General features: G+C 42.9%; 1 protein-coding gene across 1 annotated transcript in view; it reads right to left on the bottom strand.

Annotated features, from left to right (window-relative positions):
* Nucleotides 1-25636, bottom strand: part of grip2b (glutamate receptor interacting protein 2b) — a 147033-nt gene that overhangs the window by 56203 nt on the left and 65194 nt on the right. Inside the window, exons 9-11 of the mRNA XM_052017682.1 lie at nt 22174-22343; nt 12971-13105; nt 8334-8486 (exon numbers count right to left, since the gene is read on the bottom strand). Coding sequence (XP_051873642.1) covers nt 8334-8486; nt 12971-13105; nt 22174-22343 — 458 coding nt within the window. The remainder of the gene's footprint in view (nt 1-8333; nt 8487-12970; nt 13106-22173; nt 22344-25636) is intronic.

The following is a 25636-nucleotide window of genomic DNA, read 5'->3' as shown; positions in this document are numbered from 1 at the left end:
CACAGTGGCCCCAACGCACTAATATTCTTGCCTGCACATCATTTCCCTGACCCTGAACTCACTGCAGGCCCAAGATCCACCAGTGCACCCCCACCCACCCACACAATGAAAACCTGTTTGGCTCACTCCTGATTCTGAGATCCAATGTCCTTCCTGTCACTAACTGTGGCCCCATTGGCCAACGTATCTGGCAGCAATGGGGGTCCTGGGAAAAGGGGCTTCTGGTGAAGTGGGCAGGGGTTCTCGGGAATGGAAGTCCTGAGAAAGGGGGGGTTCCTGGGGAATGGGAAGTCCAGGGAAATGGAGGTATGTCCTGGGCAGTAGAACATCTTGGGAAATGAGGAGGCTCTGGGAATGGGAGGTCCTGGGAAATGTGGGTCCTGGGGAATGGGGGGTTACTGGAAAGTGGGAGGTCCTGGGGGATAAGGGTGCTGTGGGAAAGGAGTGGCCTCGATCAGGATTAATGTTTTTGTGCTGACATCCCCACCTCCTGTACCACTCCAACAAATAGCCTCGGAACATCTGCCCTTTGGTTTTATTCCTTAGACCCACCAAATTTTTAAATGAGTTATTTATGCAAGAAAATAAATCTCCTCAAATAGCAGTCTTTAAAATTCATCTTCTCTCCTTCACTGAACAAAACCTTCAAAACCTTGACATTCATGGCCTCAAAAATGAGAAAATGGGGGTAGAGTTTAGTTTATTTTCTTCATGATTTAATTTTCTACCAGGGAAGATGGCTGATGCTTTTCCTACTTAATGACTGCCTCTGGACGTTAAGCTAACTCAGCCAGTGCTGGGCTCAGCAACTTCCCACTCTCTATCCTAATGACACCAATAAGCCTTGCCAATCACATGGGTTCAACGGAGAGGTTTCTAGAATTATTCATAATTCAGTAGAAACCATTATATTATGTGCCATCCTCAAACTGCGAAGACTTGCTGAGTCATAGGTTTTAAATTTAATCAAATGCAGTTTTCATATTTATGTGGTTTAAGTAATTGTTATAAATTCCAGGCACTTGACCAAGAGAGGGCAGGAGTTCATTGGGTAACCTGGCCAACATCCCTTCTTCAACTAACACCATTGAAAGGGGTTGATGTACCATTTAACTCATTAATGTTCAAGGGATTTTGCCAACATCTGACTGACTGGAGCACTTGCCGATGCATTAACAATTATTTTAATGGCACTCCAAACATAATTCATTTTGTGAAGCCATCTGAGAGAATTTTGTCTTCAATATCTGCCAGGTAAGCTTTACTACAATATGTTGCCAGATTATTTGAAAGCATGGATAAAAATGGACCAAAGTCCATCCTGATCAACTTCTACCATCTTGGAGGTCATATGGTCTGATATTGGACAGGGATCTACAGAAATGGCATTGTGGTGGAGTTAATAGAACTGTTACCTCACAACTCCGGTGACCCAGGTTCAATTTTGACCTCCAGTGCCCTCTGTGTGGAGGTTGAACATTCTCCCTGTGGGTTTCCCCTGGTTGCTCCAGCTTCCACCCCCATCCCAAAGACGTGCGGGTCAGTAGGTTAATTGGCCACTGTGTGTAGGTGAGTGGTAGAATCTAGTGGGAGTTTTTAGGAATATGGGGAGAATAAAATGGGATTAGTGTAGGATTAGGGTAAATGGGTGCTTGATGGTCAATATGAACTCAATGGGTTGAAGGGCCTATTTCTATGCTGTATGTCTCCATAATAGACATGAAGGGAAGCACCAACATTTGGGGAATCAAATGGCCAAAAGCATCCATTGCACTCATGCACACTCCCCTCACATCTCAAATTATTCATTTGTTCTAATCCTAAATGCTGTTTCCTTACAGAAATCCATGTAATTTGAATTAATCAAAACTTACTGTATCTAAGCACTATCAGGAGTCTGGTCCATACTAACTGTATCAAAGCTCTTCTGGGGACATGCTCAGTCTGGTCCATAATAACCATATCCAAGCTCTCCCTGGGATATGCTCCATACTAACTGGATCCAAACTATCCCTAGAAGTCTACTCATTACCAACTATTTCCAAGTTCTTCCAGGATTGTGTTCCATTGATCTATATATCGTTTCCACAGCGATTCTGAACCTCCCCTCCCCTCCCCACCCCCCAACCCCACCCCCACAGGCAGTGTGCTCTTGTTATGCTCTTCTGCGCTCTAAATTATCTAGCACGTCAATCTTTTCCCACTTATGTAAGCATAGTTAATGTAACCACTCAACAGAAGTGAATTGCACATTGCTTTCATATAGTAATCATCTAAATTTGCAGAATTGAACCCCAAGCTGCAAACTGTAATAGCTCCATCTCCCTGCTTTCATTCTGCATTAATATTTGCTCACCAATAATTGCTATATTCCAAAGCTTTGACTGGGCCATCATTAACAGCAGAATTTGCATCTTATCCTTGATTGGCATACATGAATTAATGTAATGAGTTATTAAAGGGAGCAGTGGTCTCTGAAATTATGACATGAATAAACATGCAAAGTTTGCACATTCTCTTTGTGACTGTGTAGGTTTCTATCTGGGGCTCCAGCTTCCTTTCACATCCCAGTCTGGAAGATTAACTGGCCACTGTAAATTATCCCTTAATGTAGGTTAATGGCAAAATGAATCAAAAGCGAGTTAAAGAGCATGTGTGAGAGAGAAAGAGTTTCGGGACACAGGAAAATAAGAGGAAGGGATTGGAGCTAATTGGATTTTTCTGCTGAGAGCTGGCGTGGATCTGATGGGCCAAGTAGCCTCCTCCTGTGTCATTGTAAAAAAAAAAGTAGGATTTAGCTTTTTTGCCAGGCAGTTTAACTAAGTTAACATACTGCTGATGTTCACCAATGGCACCACTGTGAGGGAATTAGCAAACTGCTCTGACACATGGCTGGCTCAACTCTGATTCAGGAAATGGCAAAATCCAAACCTAGACATGGGATCAAGGATTCAGCACAATACTGGGGGTTTGCTGCACTGTTGGAGATGCCATACTTTAGGTGACATTATTAAACCAAACTGTTCAGGTCGATGTACAAGATTCCACATTTGGAAGAACTGGGGAGTACTCCTAATGTTCTATCAAAATCCCCCTCTCAGCCAACACTGCCAAAACAATTTAACCAGTCACTTATCCTCATTTGCTGGTTATTTGTGGGTTTTTACTGTGTGTAAATGGGCTGCTGCATGGGTCTGCAAGGCAGGTGTAGTTTCAGAAAGTCAGCAATCTGTCATGTGGCAGAAATGCTATACAGGTGTCATTTAAATGCAAGGGGGTTGTTTAAACGGGAAGTGCATATGCCTTATTGAAACCATGTAATTACAGTAATTCCTTGATTTATGAACATTCCATTTACTAATTTTTGCTGTGACATTATTGGCTCTTTGGGGTGGGTGTCTTATATCTATCCACTATAATGAATTGCTCATCACTCTTCACTCATTGGAATATTTTGCATCAAAGTCCCTGCAATGCATGGCTTTGCCAAATGTCTTTCAATTTATAAATTTTGCTTAAAAAAAGCACTTTTGAGAAGTGCATCGCTTTCGTAGATATGAAAAGAACTACAGAATAAATCTGACTTATTAAGTAAGAAAGACAGACCATTGGGTCCATGCTGAGTAATTCAATTAGTCTTATACCCCACTCCTTACTTCCTGTAGATCTGTTTCTCTCTATCTCTTACATGTCCACCAACCACCTTTTGATTCTTTTGCCATTTACCGAGAATAAGGAGCGATTTGCAATCACCAACTAACCTACCTGAATTTAGATAGCACCTTGCATAACATCAGAGTGAACCAAAGCACTTTCAGACAATGAATTACTCTGAAAGTGAAGCTGCAAGGTCGAAAAAGTGACAGGCATTTTGTGCACACAGGCCAGGTCACTGGGGAGACCCAGATTTTCCTTAAAATAGTACTGTGGGAACTTTTGTGCCCATCTCAAATAGAAGGGAGATTTAAACAACAGATGGCATCTCTGACCATGCAGTACTCCTTCAGTCGTGCACCAGAGGGTCTGCTGTGAGTGAGTGAGACAGTGGCCGTGCTGCTTTCAAGACTCTTATGAAAGTGTCCTTCTTCTCTCTGGTAACAGCTGGAGTAGAACTGAGTTTTTAAGACCTTTCATGTCCAAGTTATAATTTAATTTCACACAGCCATAATGTCACAGCCAAAGGCTGTAGTCATGCAAGCGACAGTGATTAAGAGTACATCTCATGAACAGTGATGAGATCTCCAAGTTAAATGCTGCATTATTAAAGCAGATTTCACAGCTCAGAAAACTTACTAATTAACAAAGGAACTATTGCTGCATCTAAATGCTGATTGCTATAAACAGCAGTCTCTAAATGACATTTGGTAAAACATTATCATGAGGCACCACTGCCCTCCAAAGGGGGAAGGAAAACTGTACTCAGGCCATTGCGCCTGTGGAGCTGCTGCCATTGGACAGGTGGACTTAGCAAGTACCCTTCTACTCCCTGGCATCAGTGGAACAGAACAGAGTTTTTAAGAACTTTCATGCGCAAGTAATAACTTAATTTCTCATAGCCATAATGTCACAGCTAAAAGTAAGGATGGTGGTGCTTTTAAAACTCTGTGCAACTGAATTTCAAGGTCTTTGGGCATTACTCACAGAAAAGCAGTTACTCAGCACAATTCATTGACATAATCAAGGACCCCTCCCAACCCGGTCATTCTCTCTTCTCCCCTCTCCCATCAGACAGAAGCCTGAGAGAATGAACCACCAGACTCAAGGACAGCTTCTATCCCATTGTTATCAGACCTTTGAATGGACCTCTCATACGTTAAAAGATGAACTCTTGTTCTCCTAATCTACCTTGTCATGGCTCTTGCACTTTATTTGTCTACCTGCACTGCACTTTTTCTGTAACCATAACACTAAATCCTGCATTCTGTTTTCTGTTTAGTACCTCAATGTACTTACGTATAGCATGATCTGTCTGGATTGTAAGCGTTTCACTGTAACTGGATACATGTGATAATAATAAACCAATTCCAATGCAGCCGGACATTTCCATATGCAGTACATACCAATGCATACATGATGTTGGTTGCATGGGACACACATGGAGAGATATCAGTTATCATCATTTGGAGTGTTTGCACCTGCACATAGGTCAGGTGTCCCTGCTCTGAAAGCTGATTTGACTGCTCACAAGGAATCTCCACACCCTACCTCCACTGTGGATGCTCTGCTTCTTTTACTTACTCCTGCAATGTGTGCTGCACTTTGGAGATCGCCTGGAGATCAGGGTGGCAGGAAAACCCACCGCTCCATCTCTGGCTTAGGTGGATTCCAGTTATGACCTCTGCCATGTGGCCCTGCTGGTTGTGTTGCATGGGCTGGGGCTGCAGGACAGGTGCAGAAGGAAGGACTGACAGTCTTAGGAACATCATTGGAGGAGGGGAAGGAATGCTTATGTCTAGTGCAGGCAGGAATGCAATAAACCAATACCAATACTTATGCCATGCATTCCTGCCTGCACTGCTCTCTGCACAGGGGTCAAGGACAAGAACCCCCTCAGTTTCCAAGCCTCCTTATAACACAGCTCCTCAACCAAGCTTTGGCCCATCTACATTAACATCACTTTAATTTGCAGAACACTGCTCTTTATTTTGTAACTGGTCCTTTGAGGTCCCTTGGGATGTTCTCCCATGTTAAGGGTGCCATATAATATCAGTTCTTGATAGGAAGATTCTCCTCTTCTGGATGGAGTGGCTGTAGTAAGACTCTCCCACTCATCCTTCTGATCTACTTGAAGGATTGGTATGGATTCTGGGTTCCTGGTGGGATAAAGCCTGGGATCACACTTGCTGGGACACAAACTGAGGATTGCAGAAAAGGTAGGACAGTGGAGCCGGTGTATGAAAATCAATGCACATGTTCTTAGACATTTTTATGCTCTCTACATTTGACGTGACATTTGGTTCAAGAATGATTGCTGATGTTCTGACCACAGACAGTGGTTTTTCAGCCCACTGCAGCCATGCCAGCCAAAAATGAGCCGCTGAGGTCACTCCCACCTGCCAGCTCTTGGTCCATAGCCTTGTAGGTTATGGCATTTGAAGTACTCTCCAGAAGAGTTCCAGCAATCCAGCTCTTCTAAACTAACCCCCAGCTTTCAACTCCAATTCCCTTGACAGTGAAAATTAGTGCCAAAACTAAAACAAATACTTCAAATATGTGTCATATTGTGTTGTCATTAAAGGGCCTGAAAATTCTTTAAGTTATTTTCAATTAGAAAAACAACCATCAAAACTCTATATACTCCCAAATTTCCTTCACGTACCATCCCAAATTCTCTGTGGATTTAAATTAAGTTTATGCAATCTCTTCCTTATATTTTTAATTTTTTGACTTTCTTCTTCAATCATCTAACTTTGAGCTTTCCTATTTTAATTGAATGCAACACATTGAATTTGTAATGTCTTGATTATTTTAATTGAGGCTTGCTTTTAGCAATGTGTTCAGCGCGATCAATCGCCATATCTCAAAGATGTGCAGGTTGGTAGGTTAATTGGTCACTGTAAGTTGCCCCTAGTGTGTAGTGGAGGGAACTGATGGGAATGTGGTAAGCATAACATGGGATTAGTGTAGGATCAGTGTAAATGAGTACTTGGTTGGTGTGTTCTTGGTGGACCAAGGGGCCTCAGCACAGATGTTCAGACTTAAGAACAGCTTCTTCCCCAATGCTAGCAGACTTCGTTTTCAATCTTTTTATTGAATTTCAAATTAATTCAAATTAGTATACATAACATTAGTGATTATACATATAGTGCGAAGAGATCAGAACAATAATAACAGTTAATATACTCACAAGGAGTAAAATATATAATCTGGACCTCCCACTCTCTTGCTAAGTGAGCATGATACAAAAAAATTGAAAAGAGATTTAATTATATGAAAAGAGAACCCCCAAATCAAAAAAAATATAATAATAAACAAAAGCAAACCAAAAACTTCAAAAAAAAACTGGACTGACATTTCTTCGGTTAAAAAAAACCATTATGTTGCTAGCTCCACTCCTCTGTATTCAAAGGTTATTGAAAGGGATTTGAAAAAGGGCTGCTTATATCATATGAAAATACTGAATAAATGGACTCCAAACCTCCTCAAATTTAAGCGAAGGATCAACAGTACCACTCCTAATTTTTTCTAAGTTTAAACATGTTATAGTTTGAGAGAACCATTGAAATGTGGTAGGAGGTATAGGATCCTTCCATTTAAATAGAATGGATCTCTTGGCCATTAATGTAACAAAAGCAATCATTCGACAAGCAGACGCGGATAAGTGGCCAGAATCCATCATTGGTAACCCAAAAATCACAGTAATAGGATGAGGTTGTAAATCAGTATTCAATACAGTTGAAATAATGTTAAAAATGTCTTTCCAATATTTTTCCAAAAGTGGGCAGGACCAAAACATGTGTGTCAGGGAAGGCACTTTCGAATTACATCTGTCGCATATAAGATTTATGCTAGCAGACTTCTGAACCAATCACTTTTTTCACACCCCCGCCTGGTGGTACTGCCATGTTCTCAAACCCTTATTTCTACCTCTTCTGTTATTGTCACTTTAGCATTTGTTTTTGACCTACTTCAGATTGCACTACTATATTTTGCACCATTCTGCTGTTTTGCGCTATTCATTCTATTTATTGTTGTATTTATTATTTCTACGTATACTGTTTACTCCGTGAGCCTCACGCAAACAAGGAATTTCATTGCACCCTTATGTATATAGCAATAAACTAATCTAATCTAATGACTCTATCTGAGAGGATCTGGGAGGAATTTTCCAGATCTTTCTAGAAATGCTTATTGTCATTGGGTTTTTCCTCATCTATCCCTCCAGAATACAAAGATATAAATGAGAAAAATACGATACCATTGCTAGGATGGTCACACTGTAGGAAAAGGTTGCAGTGGTAGGTAATAAACTTTTGCTTGCTATTATTGATAATTTTGTCTGTTTCACATTCCATATCAGAAGATACAATGCAAAACATAAAACAGGTACAACAATGGTCAGGTGAACTTCACATATTTCAAAACAAAAACCAAATCTTTGATAAAAACAGAAAGAACTGGCAAGAGTAGTTCAGATACCATCTGTGGGAAGAGAATCAGAATTTCTCTGAAAGCACTTATTACCAAATGCTGTGTGCACTAACCATTACAGGAAATCTGCCCTAACATTATAAATGATTCCCTGCTGTAATTTAAAAGTAAATGTTCTATGTCAATGTATTTATTTTGGATTTAATTACCATTTGATGATTAAAAACAATCAAGAGACTCACGTGAACTCTTGTATTCTTTCCTTTTCACCCTCCGCCTCATCATGGTTGCCCGTGGGCTCATTGGATGGGCCGTCCGCGACAGGGTGCTTGTGTTCTGGGAACTGAAGCCTGAAGTGCCAGAAGAGGGAGGAGAGCAGCTGACTGGGACCAGAGCTGTGGGAGAGAAATAGCAGGAGAGGGAGGGCATGGATCAACTCTTGAAAATAACGCCGTAATGAAGCACAGCTCTACTAATGGTTAGACATCGCTAAACACACTGCATAGTGGTTTAGGATTGAATAGGGTTGATTGAGGTGGAATCTACAGGAATTGGTTTCCAGGGCACTGCCACAGGCAGCTAGGGAGCAAGGTCAGAGAGCCATTACGGCATCGAAAGAGGTCATTCAGCCCACTGAGACCCTGTTTAGTCTCCGCAGAGCAATCCAGTCAGTCTAGGTCACCTGTTTTGTTTATTTCCCTCAGGTGTTGATCCAGTATCCTTTTGAGATCACTGATTGCCTCTGTTTGAACACACTCAAAGGCAGCAAGTTCCCAGTCATTCTCACTTGGTGCCTCAGATAGTTTCTCCTCACACCCCTGTTGTATCTTTTGCCCAAAACCTTAAACATAAGTCCCCTGCTCCTTGTCCCACCAGCAAATGGGAAAAGTTTGACTTTGTCTGTCTTATCTAAACCTATGGTAGTCTTGTACGTCTCTGTCAAATCTCCCCTCAACTTCCTTTGCTGTAAGGAGAACAACCTGTTTCTCTGATCTTACCTTGTATCTAACATCCCTCTTCCCTGCAATCATCTCTGCAGCCTATCAAAGACCTTCACGCCTTTCCTAAGGTATGGTGACAAGAACAAAATGCTTTAACTTCCCAACTTTTGTATTCAAGAGCTCGCCTCACAGTTCTCAGTGCTAAACTCCAGCTGCCATCTGTCTACCCATTCTGCCTATTGATGTCCAGTTGAAGTTGATTGGTGGATTACACACAACTTACCCAGCCCCAAGTTTGGTATCATTTGCTAATTTTGAAACTGTACTCTGAATTCCAATACCCATGTCATTAATATTCATTAAAAACAAAACTGTGGAGTCATGCTAACCCTTGAGTTACGCCCAATGTATACTGTCCTCCAGTCTGAAAGTCAACCACTTATCACAAATCCCTGCTCCCCGTTCTTAAACCAACACGTTGTATCCAAGCTGAAGCTGACCCTCCTATTACAATTGTTCAAATTTGTCAACCTGCCTTTTATGTGGTACTTTGCAGAATGCTTTCCTGGAATACATACAGACAGCAGCCACTGAATTTCCTTCATCAACCTCCTCTGTTGCATCAGAAAAATTAGGTAAGTCAAACAAGTGGCTGAATTAACTCGTATCTTTCTGTTAATTTTTCCTAGATTGTTGTTCTTAATCTAAATCACCCTGAATGTTTTTACATCCAAACTTCAACAAACGTGCCACATTTGCTACTTTCAATCCACTAGCACCTCCCATTCATCAAGGAAAGATGAGATTTAGACAGCCCTTCCACTATCTCCACCTCCACTTCCCTTAGCAAGCCCTCTGAACCAGGTGACCTATGCATTCTAGCAATTACTGGCTCCAGAACATCTAACCAATCTTCTACCCTGTCATCATCTCTTGTCCAGCCTTATTTTGCTGTTCACTTCCCCTCTTAAACTTGTTCTATCTTGCCTGGTTTTCCCTTGACGCATTCATCTGACATAAACCACACACACTCTGTTTTTGTTTTAGTTTCCTCATACGTACGTTTGAACTAGAAGCAGGAGTGGGCCACCTGCTCCCTCTAGCTTATCCTGTGATTTATTAAGATCATGCCTGATCGGATTTCAACCGCAGGTCTTCATTCCTGTCTACCCATGGCAGCCTTTCACCTCCTTACTTATCAAGAATCTATCTGCCTCGACCTTAAAGATATGCGGACTCTGCTTCCATCACCATTTGAGGAAGAGAGTTCTGAGGACTCATCGCTCTGAGAGAAAAACATTTTGCTTCATTCTTCCCTTAAATGGGTGACCCCATATTTTTAAACAGTGACCTTCTCCATCTCCCTTGCCACCCTGGAATCCCAGATTTGGTTTCCCTACCCTTTCTCCTGTGGGTATATACCAAACCTACAATTGAAACATCTACTCCTCAAAGAGCACCCATTTTTCCAATGACAAATTTCCAATCAATCTTTGCTTCCGTCTTACCCTGACTACATCTCCTCTAGTCCCAGTTTAAGAAGCCTCTTCCAATTTAGAGCCTCTAATTTAGATCTTTCCTTGCTCTTCTCCTTTCCAATCTAAACATTATGGCACCACGATCTGTCATACTTGTTGACCCATGGTGTCCACTTGCCCCACATTATTCCCCAGCATTAAGTTCAGCAATGCCTACTGCCCAGGACATGCTGGTCGAGCAAGCTCTCCCTAAACACAATTCATAAGTCTTTGCTTCTCCTTTCCCCTTCCTCTGATATTTTCCCAGTTAACATCTGGGTGATCAACATACCCTACAGGTTTGACACTCTGCCTCCTTTGCTTTCCTCTGCTTTCCCAGTTGACATTTGGGTGATGAATGTTCCCCCAATATCACCACTCCATATTGCCTGAAAATCTCTAATTACCCTGCAAGTTTAACCCTCTACCTCTTCTCTGGCTCCCAATTGCATGATCATACAATTGGTTTCTTAACTCTAACCAAATGGATTCTGTTGCTCAAGGATATCCTTTCCCTCTCTCAACACTGCTGTTATTGCCACTGTCTTATATTTCTACACAGCTATTTGGACTTAAACTGTCTTATTAACCACACTGTTTGTTTACGTATAAGTGTTTTAAACCTTCCTGGTAGCCCATCTCACTCTGTTCTTATCTATTATAGCACCACTTCTTCCTCTAATTCTATCCGACACTCTCACTTTTTAGGGTATCTTTTACTAAATGCAGGTGCCCAACTTAGTTTAAAGTTTCCCCAATCAGGCTGGTGAACTTCCCTGCAATGTCTGTAGTCCTGGTTCTGTTGAAGTACAGCCCAACCCTTTTGATTGGTTTCCTCTCCCCCCCCCACCCCCCCAATACCCCATGAGTCTTAACTCCATCTTAAATGGGCAATCCCATATTTTTAAACAGTGATATTCTCTATCTCCCTTGCCATCCAAGAACCTTGGTTTGGTTCCTCTGCTCCTCCTTCCTGGAGGAATGTACCTGGCCTGCACCAAAATGTTTTGAACCTACCCATGTCAGGTTCACTGAAAGACTCCTCCATGACAGTGGAGTGCAGGTGACCTGATAATGCTTCTTGAGTCTGGTTTCCACTCTCATACCTCAGCCTTTTCTTGACATTTGTGGATTTAAGCAGTAATTTTTATTTCTCTAAATGATTCAGGAAACATTTCGATCAAATGTTCTTGTCATATCCTTTCTATTTGGAATTCAGTAATGTTATTAAGTTTTGTACTATGCCAACAGGCTTGGACCCCAGATATGAAAGAAGTGTTTGAATCCCACTCCAGAAGTTGAGGAAATTTTCTTCAAGCAGTTGAATAAAATCCTAACTCAGTAATAGTGACCATAAACTGCCAATTCTCATTAAAAACCACGTGGTTCAAAATCTTCCTTGGGAAGAGAATCAGCTGTCTTTACTCACTCTGACCATAGATGTGACTCCAGTCCCAGCAAAATGGTTGATTCTTAACTGCTCTCTGAAAAAGCTTGACAAGCTATTTGATTCAGGGGACAATCAGAATGGAAAGTAAATGCTGGACTCGTTACTGATGCCTTCGTCTTGTGAATGAATAAATAAGAAACCTATAAGAATAAGAAACCCCTCTCTCTGCTGAGTCCAATTATTTCTTTGAACAGTATCAAATTTTATATTTAATTTTTGAAAAAGAGTATTTTTGGAGGTTTAATTGGGGCAAGTGAAAATTTGTCCCACTGTCGTTTAAATTTGCAGGGATCGATTTGTCAGAAAAAAGTTAGGAAATACATTGGGTTAAGGTGTCTCAGCACAAATCTGGTAGGTGCTTTAGTTGGGAGATTTAATTGAGATGTCACAGCTTCCAGACAAAGAAATTTGGATTGGAGAGGGAAAGAATTTAGTTATTGGGCTACATTGCCTCAGCAAGGGGTCGTGGTTATGTGTTTTAAAAGTGACATTAGATACAATGAATGGATCAAGGGTTTTAATTCTTTTACTCAATCAAATTTTATTACTGCACTTTTATTACGATCTAACACACATCTGTTAACTATAATCTTGCAGTGAGCACCTGTGAGAAGCCAAGGACTACAAGGCATTTTTGGGCTCTCTGGGACACTCATATTTTCCCCACAAACCAGGCAGTAGTAACAGGGTCCAGCACTTTGATGAGGCATGCTTGACATATCCTGCCACCAAAATGTTTTATGATGTAGAAAGGAGGTTTTACAGCTTGGTGCCAGTAGGCACCTTGGGTAAAGGTCATCCAATTGACAAGAGAGCAGTGCAGGGCACCATGAAACCAAGCGGGATGGAATGGGATGAGAAAATAAATAAGTAGCTTTTAGAGAAAAGACTCATTCCAAGAAATGATCATTCCCAGGGCTGGTGCTGAAGAATCCCTAGAGTTGAGTGCTGCTTCAGAGATGTTACCGTACATTTGCAATAGTCGGAGTTGGACAGAGAGGTTGGCGCACTCCAGGTAGGTGTCTTGCAATGCCCTGGATGGTAGGTGTGGCAGTAGTTGACACAGGGGTCCCAGCAGTGATGGTGGTCACTCTTCTGAACCTTAACTGTCCGTCGACCATCGAGGGTTGAGAGTAAAGAGAGACAAGATAAAGAGATTATGAATGAAACACAACTCCAACACTTAAACGGCCTGTCATCATTCTGAGGATGGGAGATGGCCACTGGTTTTTAAACTCAGTACTGGACAAACATCAGCTACTCATTGGTCCCTTCTTCAAGGAAACATTCAGATCATCATGAAACACAAGCATAGGGCATGGGTTAACTTTCTTTTTAGCAAGATGACAACAGTAAGAAATGGCTCAAATCTTGGGATCCCATCCACTTGTATGAGTTATTCACTGTGGGAAATATCAGAGCAGCACATGAGGTGAGTTGGAGACACAAGAGACTGCAGATGCTGGAATCTGGAGCAACAAAGCGATGGAGGAACTCAGAGGGTCAGGCAGATTCTGCAGAGGGAAATGGACAGTTGATGTTTCAGGTCGAGACCCTTCAATCTATGTGAGGTGAGTTGCCCTCTTCAAAGCTTCTCCCTAGCATTAGATCTCCTTCATATACCATTGGTCCTTATGGCATAGAAGAAGTTATTTCAGCCCATCAAGTCTATGTCAGCTCACAGAATAAATTTCCCTCTAACTATTACCCCATATTCCCATCAGATTCCAGCCACCTACACACTATTAGCAATTTTCAGTGGCCAATTAACCCACGTCATTGGGGTGTGGGAGGTATCTGGAGCACCTGGAGGAAACCCATTCCGTCACAAGAAGAACATGCAAACTCCACACAGACAGCACCGGAAGTTAGGATTGGACCTAGGTCTCTGAAGCTGTAAGGCAGCAGCTCCACTAGATGCAGCACTGTGTTGCCCATGCTATAATAATCATAGGATGCCGATAAAATCGATAGACATGATCCATTTTAAAGTCTGGCTGATGTGGGATCATCTCTCCATTCCAGTCAAACAGAATGAGGGTGGGATGGTTTTAAACAGTAGCACTGGTTTGTTTGGGCTGTCCTGTATCTTGAAAGAACGTGCCTGGGAATAATGACCTGCCATCTCACTAGAGAAACAAAGGACTGCAGAGGGAAAACACGATGATGCTGGAGGAACTCAGCAGGACCTCATTTTCCGTCTTGGAACCTTGCAGCCTAACGGCATGAATATTGAATTCTCCCAGTATCGGTAATCTGCAACCTTCCACCACCCCCCCCCCCCACCACCTCCCCCCCCATGTTTCTTCTCTTCTTCCCTTTCCCAGCCTTTGTTTCCTCTCTCCTTACCTTTGACCCATCCCCTGGTGGATCTGCTCTCCCCTCCTCCCCCACACCTGCCTATCACTATCTCTTACCTGCATCTACCTATCATCACTCTGTGCCCACCCCACCTCCCCCCTTTTGTCCAAGTATCACTGCTCTGCTTTCCCCTCCTATTTAATGGGCTTCCCCTTTTCCTATCTTCAGTCCTGAAGAAGGGTCCTGACCCAAAACGTTGACCGTCTGCTTTTCACCATGGATGCTGCCTGGCCTGCTGAGTTCCTCCAGCATCATTTTCATCTGCCATCTCACTACTTGGGTTTTATCAGTCTATGGTTTGTAAATAAGGGAAGCTGTTCTGGTAAAGGGGTGATAATGCTGGCCCTAAATATTGGGGCTGGCTGTTGATTACTATGATTTAAACATGCCTGTAGGACTCACAGTAGAGCCTGCTGTTCAGGGCAATCTTCTGACAACAGTACAGTTAGCCATGTGTGGAACACTGATAGATAATAGCACGGGACAGGACTCACCAGTACTCAGAGGCAGTTCAGGAGGTTGTGGTGGAGGTGATGGCATGAAGAAGGAATGTCCCAAACCCACAGGGTGTAGGTGGGGAAGGAGTCCCAGGAGGAAGGTATGACAGTAGTTACCAAAGGGTCAATGCCCCAGAATTTGGCTCCAATGCAGTAAGGAGTTTAATGACCTGACATAAATAGTCAAGGCAAGAACCTACATCAAAAACACTCTGCACCATTGTAAGTGCCTGTGATGCTGCTGCAAGTAAGTTTTCCATTGCACCTGTGCATACACATACTTGTGCAGATGACAATAAACTCGACTTTCACTTTACCACCAGCAGCATCACACTGCATCCACCATCTAACTACGGGTGTTCTCACACACACACACACACACAGATACTCTCCAACCACACTATGGCATTCTTCAAAGGCACTCCTTATACCGCAGACACACTTCACAGTCTTCAGCCCTGCATGGCATCACACAACCAAACCCCCTCACTCCTCTCAAGATGCTCATTCACCGTCACCGACTTCTTGCTTCCAGGACAAAATAGTAACAGGAGATGTGGGTGGGTAGGGAGGAGGCAGAGCACTACCTGATCATTCTCAAGGAGGGAATGCTGGCTGGAATGGTGGACTCCACATCAACAATGACTCCCAATCCCCAACCCTCCAAACCCATCCTTACTCACAAGCTCCATGGAGTCCCATCGCATACATCCCCCATTGTGACCTCCAAAGGACACAGAGTTGTCAGAAGGAGGCTCCATCCGCCCATGGTCTTTGCAGTCAGTGCACCTACACTCCCATCACACAAAGACAGTTCCAGTAGAATTTCCGTTTTGCCAGAGAAGTTACAACAGAGACTCAAGGTCTCACGGAAGAAGGAGTCAGACATCACAGCACAGTCGGGCTGCAACGCCTGTACTCGTCAAGGTCACAACAATATACAATATTTATGCCACTGAATCCTTCCAAGACTGCCAGAGCTGGTATAAATCAGATGCCAAAATCTTCTCTGCACTTCTCTATTGGAGAAGTTTGTGCTGCTCTATGCACTACAACAGTACAACCTCTCATCTTGTCAGAGAGGCCCAGAGGCAGTGTTCAGTAGGACTGCAGATTCCCCGTCATCCAGTGATGCACTGAACGACACTCTTGTTCAAAAATCCCCTTGTTCAAGTTCATTCAGGAACAGAAAGGGATTCTGCGCATGCTGTGATCAGTGCCAGCGCCTCACAGTCGTAAAGTTTTATAGAGAAAAAACACGGAAACAGGCCCTTCAGCCCACTCAGTTCATGCCTTCCATCAAGCCTCCACTTTTACACTAGTCTTCCCCTAACCGATTTTATTCTCCCCACATTCTCATCAAATCCCCTCACAAATTTTACTACTCAAACTAGGGGCAATATACAGCAGCCTACTCTACCTACCTGCACGTTTTTGGGATGTGGGAGGAAACCGGAGTATCCAAGGGAAAAACCACACAGTCACAGGCAGAACATGCAAACTCTACACAGACAGCACCTGAGGTCAGGATTGAACGCAGGTCACTGGAGCTGTGAGGCAGCCGCACCTGCCATCCAGGGAGCTGACAGAATGTGTATGAATGACCTCATCTCCCCCTCCCATTCCATGAAAGGTGACCCTTATAAAGATCTCCAAGACCCACAGCTCCCTTTTTTCAGATGGCTCCAACAGAAAAATGAGCTTACGTCTGTAACAAGTTGGGAATATTTTAAATCATTTTACAGCTAAAGATGTACATTATAAGTATACTGCAATGTGATGTACCATGAGACTGCTGCAAAAAGCTAACTTTCATGGCATTTATACCCTGGGTATATATGCCCTATGACAATAAACTTAAACTTGAAGCTTGAGCAATGTGGGAAATGTGCAGACAATTTGCACAAAGCAAGATCCCATAAACAAGGGTCAGTTAATGATAAAATCCTCTATATATTTTTGTGATTGTTGAGAATTAAATATCAGCCAGGTCCCTGAGCAATATTCCCCATTTCTTACTTCCAGAGGAATCTTTAAAGCCAGAGGAGAGTACACACAGAGACTCAGTTTTATTTCATCCAAAGAACTGAACTTCCAACAACATAGCACACCCTCAGACTGGCAGCCTGGACATTGTGGGTTCAAATCCCACATGAACACCAAACTCTGACTCAGAGACGAGAGTGCTACCACTGCACCACTGCTGAAAGTAAGGTATGGTAAGCAGCAGAGAACTAACCCTCTATGTCAAATGTTTTATCAAAACATTTTCCATAAACATTGATAGTTTTGGTGATTTCCACTGATGTGCATTGAAAGCTTGGTTCAAGCAAGTGAGCCAGTCAATCAGCAAGTGAAAGCTGGACACAACTTCAAGCAGCACTCACTATCCCCAACAACAAGATTTGACTCCTGTTTAGCTGGTCTCTTACAATGCTAACCACTAAAATGGTGGCCAACATCATTGATGAGGATCATGAGCCAACTTAGTTGTTAATTAGCATATTTCTGATCCCTGGGTGGTCATACAGCACAGAAACAGACCCTTCAGCCCACCAAGTCCTCAACAACCATCAAGCATTTACACAAATCTCATTTTATTCTCACATTCTCATGAACTCCGAGATTCTACCACTCAGTTACACACTAGGAGCAATTTCTAACACGCTGGAGGAAACTAGAGCACCCAGAGGAAACCCACACAGTCACAGGGAGAATGTGCAAACTCCACACAGACAGTACCTGAGGTCAGGATTGAACCGGGCTGCTGGAGCCGTGAGACAGCAGCTCTATTATTTGTGCCACTGAGTGGCCAATGCTTTCAACTCTCTCACTAAGGTGGGTTACACATCAGGGAGCCGTCCACCTTGCTAGCTCTTTATTAATAAGAGCAAGGAAAATTGCCTCTAGGGATTCCACAACATCGGATCATATTACTGGCTTTAAATGTTGTGTGGGGAAGCTTTGAGATTCCCGATGTTGATTGCTGACACTGAATTTCCTCAGAGCAGCAAGCATACAAGGAATTACATTTAAAAATTGATCTCAATTTCCATTTTCCACATGTCTCTCAAGATTACCAAGGATCAATACAAATGCACTGATGAATATTTGCACTGCCCAGGAGCACTTACTAAATGGAGACTTTATTTACTTGTAGTTTTTCACTGTTTGATTGTAATATAATGATCGTTCATACATAACTATAACAAGATCTTTGCATATACTAAACAGCTGCCTGTAGCGACCAAACAGTGCCAACCACTGACAATTAGCATTGGTGTTATTTACAGAGGTATAACTTAAACAGTCCCAGATGCAACAACCACTTCTGGCCTTTTAACACTTACTGTATCCAATCAACATTTCACTTCTCAGTGTAAATAGAACTGCCAGGACATCAACAGAACCAAGGCACTGTAGCAGAGGTTGTCCTGACCTATGTCCGAAATTTCCACCTGCCCATTGCCTCCGTCAGTCAACAGCTGGTGGATATTTTGGGGAGGTGGCACTGCTCACAATCTCTGGGAGACACTTGGAGATTGGAGCCCCACCTTCGGTCAGCACCGCTCCACCTGAGGCTTCCAGGACCCTTCCCACTGCCACCACACCCTTCCCAAGCACTGAGTTCCTTGTTGTTGTGTTGCAGGTACTGGGATTGATGGGTGACTTTCTTCAGCACCGCTGTGAAAGCCTGTGACCTTCAACACCCAGAAGGACAAGAGGAGCCAGTGTATCCAATTGCCCTGCAAGCCACACACTACAAGGGCTACTGACCACCCAAGGGCAGATACTAATGGGCAGTAAATACCAACCTTGTGTGATACCTCTCAACCTGAGAATAAACTAAAAAAAACACAACTCCTGTGCCAGTGCCGCCTCACCTAATAGCTCCAGTCTCCCCAGGAGCCTTTATCCTATTTCTGGTTCTATTTCCCCATTATTTCTTTACATGTTTTTTTCTTTTCTTATCTACTGAGGAACTGGTGACATAACTTCATTGTCCAGAATTAAGTCCATGAACCTATGAACACTACCTCATTATATTCTCCTTTGCACTATTTATTTTTGTAACTTATAATAATTTTTGTCTTCATGTCTTGCACTTTACTGCTGCCGCAAAGCAACAAATTTCACGACATATGTCAGTGATAATAAACCTGATTCTGATTCACATATTGGAATATGGAAAGAGTAGTAGAGTGTGCTTGCCTTCATAGGTTGGGGCATAGAATGTACGAATTGGGACATTATGCTGTAACTTTACATAGAACATTACAGAACAGCACTGGCCCTTCGGCCTACAATGTTGTGCCAACATTTTATCCTGGTCTAAAATCTATCTAATCCTTCCCTCCCACATAGTCCCCCATTTCTCTTTCATTCAAAGCACTGGTTAGACCACACTTGGGAGTACTGTATGCAGTTCTGGTCGTCACACTATAGGAAGGATGTGGAGAGAATGCAGAAGGGATTCATCAGGATGTTGTCTGGATTGGGGAACTTTAGTTATGGGGAGAAATTGGATAGGATGGGCTTGTTTTCCCTGGAGTGAAGGAGGCTGAAGGGTGACCTGATAGAAGTATAGAAAATTATAAGGGGTATAGATAAGGTAGACAGTCAGAATCTTTTTCCCCATGGTAGGAGTATCAAAAATAGGGCATAGGTTTAAGGTGAGAGGAAAGAATTTTAAAGGAGATCTGAAAGGAAAGGTTTTTTTTTTTACACAGAGAATGGTTGATGTCTGGAACGTGCTGCCAGAGGAGGTGGTGGAATCAGATACAATCACTACATTAAGAGGTATTTAGACAGACATTTGAGTAGACAAGGCATAGAGGATACAGTCCTAATGTGGGCAAATGGGATTTAGTGTAGAACGGCAAAAAGGCCAGCATTGACATGGTGGGCTGAAGGGCCTGTTTCTGTGCTATGACTCTATTAGGCCTCTTGACACAGTTCTACCATTCAATGAGATGGATTAGGGCTGATCCATATACAGTACTCGGCATTATCCCATATCGCTCTGGTAGCAAAGGTTCATGAAATTCCAGTTTATAACTAACGACTTATCCAGCAACAATTGACATTTGTGGAAGACAATGCCAAACCTCTATCACCCTTTATGTGTAGACATGTTTTCCAATTTCACCCTGGAAAACCGGAGTTCTATTTCTCTCCGAGTTTGTCTAATATTATAACGTTCCTTATTGTCCCATTGGTGGGGATTAAGATGCCCGGCCCAACCCAACACATTCCAGACCACCAACCTACCCACCCTAAATTGACTCTTCCCCCACCTCCACACCCATCAAGCAGCAGTCCCATTTTCAGGGTGACCTTGAAGCACAGGGGGAAGGAGAATGGGAGGTGGTGTTAAAAGAAAAATGAAATATCATTAATATAGGGCCATCGTGACCTCATCATGTCCCAAAGCACTTTTCAGATGAAGTGCTGCTGTAATATTGGAAGTAAAGCAACCAGTTTATGCACAGAGCAGTCCCACACACTTCAGTTTGATAAGTAGTCACAGATGACCTGGAGCTTATTTCCCTGACTTCATTGCCCTGAACTAAATCACACATTGGAATATGGAAAGAGGAAAAGCCGAGTTCTATTTTTTTTTCCGGTTGCATTCTCTCATCTTCCAAATCTGTAGATCTCTCAAATCCCGACAAACAATTCCCTTTAGTATCTTGAAAACTTCTGTCAAGTCAGCCATAGCCACACGAATTACAGGGAATACACTTCTCCTCATAATTCAATGCTTGGAGTCCTGATATCCCAGTAAATGTATCCCCTCTAAGAGTGTATCCTCCAAGGTTTGGTGCCCAGAACTGCTGTGGTCTAATCAGAGCTATGGACAGCTGTAGCATAATATGTAGCTGTAGCATCCACTCATTGTGTTTTGCTTGGCTCTGATAAAGACTGAAATAAAGATAGATTTTGATATATTTCCACAAAATGCTTCTGTTGATAAGTATGTACTAGTGCAAGCAACACACAAAACGTTGGAGGAACTCAGTGGGTCAGGCAGCATCTAAGGAGGAAATGGACAGTTGATGAAATATCGACTGTACATTTCCCTCCATAGATGCTGCCTGACCCGCTGAGTTCCTCCAGCATTTTGTATTTTGCTCCATATTCCAGCATCGGCAGTCTCTTGTGTCTCCATATGGACTAATAAAGATGGAAATGTGAAGCTATGGCAAAGCATCCTCAAAGGGCTAAAGACATGAGTATATCGTTTGGAAAAGGGCAATAGGAATAATTCAGAAAACTGACAGAATGTTATTGTTCATTGCCAGGGGAAGTGAAATCAAATGTTGAGAGGTTATGATTCATTTGTACAGGGCATTGATATGACCACATCTGGTATACAATGTATAGAGGATTGGTATCCTTATTTAAGGAAGGACGTTAATGTGGTAGAAGCAGTTTAGAGATGGTTTACCAGATTAATAGCAGAAACAGCCAGACTGCCTATGAACAATGATTGGGCAGGCTGAGCTTGCATCCACTGGAGTTTAGATGACTGAAACTTATGAGATCTTGAGGGGTCTTCCTGAATTATGCACAAGGACACCCAGATCCTTCTGTGCCTCAGAGCTCTGCAATCTCTCACCATTTGGATAATATGGTTCCTTTTTATTTATCCTGCCAAAATTGACTATTACACATTTTTCCCACATTAAACTCATTTGCCTGAACTTTGCTCACTCACTTATAATATCTACATCCCATTGTGTCATCACCAGAACTTACTGTCCTATCTCAGCCAGTTCCATCATGGTTACAGCTCTCCCCACCATCAAGGACATCTGCAAGACGCGATGTCTCAGGAAGGTGACATCCATCATTGAGGACCCCCACCGTCCAGGCTGTGCCCTCTTCCCATTGCTGCAGGAGGTACAAGAGCCTGAAGACCCTCACCTCAGTTCAACAACAGCTTCTTCCCCACTGCCATCAGGTTTTTGAACTGACCTGAAAAACCCTAATTCTACTTTGGCTGTATTTCCCTCAACCTCCACTTAATGTTGTTTTGTTTAGTTTTGTTTATTCTGTTGTGTATGCATAATTTATATTAATTGAAGTTTATGTAATTGATGCTGTCATGTCTGTAATGTACTGTGCTGCTGCTGCAAAAAGCTAATTTTCATGGCATTTATACCGTGTATGTACGCCTATGACAATAAACTTGAACTTGATCTTAGTCTAGACTTTCCAGTAACGAGGTGCCCCCTTGCATGTGCACAATCAGGTAGAGCAATTTCTATAATATTTTCCCCTCAACCCCTTTGTAGAGGGAACAAGTGTACCTTGCTCCATCGGCTTCAGGGATAGTCGGCTCTGGTGCACAGGAAGGATCTCCAGCTTCACATTATTTGAGGTGTTGGTCAGGAGCTGGGTGGCCTCCAACAAGGTGCAGTGCTCCGTGCTCACTCCATCAATTGACAAGATGTGGTCGCCGACCTGCAAAGCCCCACATCTGACAAAAGAAATGTCATTTGAAGCCACAGAAACAGAGATAGCTGACACAATCCTTCATGCTAGTGATCTATATCTGTCCAAAATAATTACATGAATGCATATGATTGCAGCAGAACAGCTGGAACCTTGAAATAAATTCCATCGCAGCCAGTTTTAAGACCTGAAAACTAAGGTGTTGAGTCTTTTTTTTAATACTGCACTGCACCAGATATCCCTCTTTTGCTGTATCAAGAATTGTTCTTGAGTCAGAGAGCAAACAGCTAAAAGAACCCCTAGCTCTCTGTCAGTGCTACTCAGTGGCCACTGAATGAAGCACCGGCTCAGGTCAGAGAGATATCTCCATCTCCATCTTATTAAAATTCCCTCCTTGCCTTTCAAATGCCTTCATGGCCTTGGCTTATTCCCAGTCTGTGGCTCTCCTCCTGTCCTATAATCCAACAAAACCTCTGTCCCTCCATACCCCCTAATTCTGGCATCAGTTGTCCAGCTTGGTGGTCTGAAATTCCCACATCAGACCTCTTCGCTCTGCACTTCTCTTTCCTCCTTTAAGATGCACGTTAAAATTTGCTTCTTGACCAAGTTTTTGGTCATGTGTCAGTACAGTAAAAACAGGATAATCCAAATCTGATGTTCGGCATCTGGCTCCCTGGGTGATGCTTCCTGTGCTCCCTTGAAGCTCAATGGAGTCATTCTTTCTGCACTCCTTTCAGACTCACTGGGGCCCTGGTTCCCACACTCATTTCAATATCTCCAGGACACCATTTCCCACAATCTCTTGAACTCACTGGGGCCCTGTTCCCCACGCTCCTTTTAAACTCACCAGGGCTGCTTTTCTCGCACTCCCTTGAAATTTACCACGTTCACTGAAAAATGCTTTAAGCTACTTGTAACATTTGAAAAAAGTGTAGATTAAATGTACTTTGAAGTATCAGTAAGAGCCAAGAGTCCGGAAAATTTGCCAGTCCAGCACTTTCAGTGCTGAACATGCCAGATTAACAGAGTGCTGCTGGAAGATCATGAACTCAGTGAAGAACATTCCTTGGTCTGCCTGAAACTTGTTGGTCTTCCAGCAGAGCGAGATGTCTGTAAGGGATTGCTGCTGACTGGCACATTCCAGGCTGCAGGAGCACACGCTGAGGGATGCACTGAAGCTTACTGCAGCCAATGCAAAGGCTCTGTGGGGAAGGACCACAGTCTAGGCTCCTTCTGCTACCGTTGAGTTGGGTGGGGAAGCCCCTCAAACATTGAAATGATATATCACCATAGGGGGGCCACATGAGTGGTAATGGTGCTATGGTTTTAAAGAATAACACTACTGAATGTATTGACCATGAATGTAAAATGTTTTGCCTTGCTTATTCTTTTGTATATATTTATTATAAATAAAGTTTATTTTTGAAATTAAAAAAAATTAGCAGAGTTTGACCTTATGTGGCTCGGTACCTCTTGTTGTCTGTGAAACATCAAGGGGTGTTTTGTCATGTTAGAGGTGTGATATAAATGCAAGTTTATAAAAGGTTCATCTCTCCTGGCCCCTTCCTACACAAGCCTACCTGAGGAGCACAGTGTGGGATGAGTCACAATACTCCAGCTCTCCTTTCACAACTGCTCAAGACAACTGTCCATCACAGCACCAACACGTGGCTGGAATTTTTGTGCTGCCTTTTGGAGGTGGAACACTATGTATTCTTTAGGTTTGTTAATGCTACTGGGGAAGGTTTAAACCAGCTTCGCAGGGGGATGGGAACCAGAACAACAGGTCAGTAAGTGAGGGAACGAACAGGAGGGCTGACGTCAGGGAATGTGGTATTAGGCAGATTCCTAATAACGGATGTGATGGGACGAATGGTTTGAAGTGTTTGTACTTTAATGCTGGGAGTATTAAGGGCAAGAGTGATGAACTTAGAGCATGGATCAGTACATGGAACTATGACGTTGTGGCCATTATAGAGACTTGATTGAGGAGGGACAGGAATGGGTGATCGATGTACCAGGGTTTTGAAGTTTTAGGAAGAGAGAGGGGGAGGAGTTGCAATACTAATTAGATAATATATCAGCTGCACTCCAGGGAGACATAATGGAGGGCTTGGATACAGAGTCTATATGGGTGGAACTCAGGAATAGGAAGGGTGCAATCAGTCTCTTGGGGGTGTACTATAGACTACCCAATAGCCACCGGGACATTGAGGAACAGATATGCAAACAGATTAGGAAAATGTGTAGAAATTACAGGGTTGTGGTCAGGGGAGACTTCAACTTCCCTGATATAAATTGGGACCCTTTTTAGTGCAAGGGGGTTAGATGGAGTCGAATTTGTTAGGTGTATCCAGGAGAGGTTCCTAAATCAATATGTTGACAGTCCAACAAGGGGAGAGGCTATTCTGGACCTGGTGTTGGGTAATGAGCCTGGCCAGGTCACTCACCTATCAGTGGGTGAGCAATTGGGGAACAGTGACCACAGTTCATTAACTTTCTGGATAGCTATAGGTAAGGATAGGTATGGGGCTAGTGGGAGGGTTTTAAATTGGAGCAGGGCTAATTATGAAGGTATAAGGCAGGAACTAGGTAGAGTAGACTGGGAACATCTTTTTGCTGGCAAGTCCACATCGAGCATGTGGAAAGTGTTTGAGGATCAAATACATAGGGTACAGGATAGGTATGTCCTGATTAGAAGGAAGGACATGAATGGGAAAATAAGGGAACCTTGGATGTCCAGAGAAGTGATGAACTTAGTCAAGAAGAAGAAGGACAAGTATGTAGAGCTTTGGAAGTTAGGATAAGATAGAGCATGTGAGAACTATAGAGAAGCTAGAAATGAACCCAAGAAAGGAATTAGGAAAGCCAGGAGAGGCCATGAAAAGTCCTTAGCAAGTAGGATTAAGGAGAATCCAAAGGCATTCTACACCTATGTCAGGAATAAGAGGATAACGAAGGAAAGGGTAGGACCACAAGGATAAAGAAGGGAATCTATGTTTGGATGCAGACGATGTGGGTGAGGTTCTGAATGAATATTTCTCTTCAGTATTTACCCAGGAAAGGGACATTCAGGATGCAGAAATTGGAACTGAGGGCAGAAACATGTTGGGGCATTTAGAGGTCAAGGAGGAGGTAGTGTTAGGTCTCCTAAACAGTATTAAGGTGGATAAATCCCCAGGGCCCGATGGGATATACCCCAGGTTACTGAGGGAGGTGAGAAATTGCTGGAGCCTTGACCAGTATCTTTGTGTCCTCTTTGACCACGGGTGAGGTCCCGGAAGACTGGAGAGTGGCTAATGTTGTTCCTCTATTTAA

Source organism: Pristis pectinata, chromosome 6 (genome assembly GCF_009764475.1).
Source record: "Pristis pectinata isolate sPriPec2 chromosome 6, sPriPec2.1.pri, whole genome shotgun sequence".
NCBI classification, from domain to species: Eukaryota; Metazoa; Chordata; class Chondrichthyes; order Rhinopristiformes; family Pristidae; genus Pristis; species Pristis pectinata.
The sequence above is the reverse complement of the archived record's forward strand: the minus strand, read 5'-3'. Positions and strand labels throughout refer to the sequence as shown.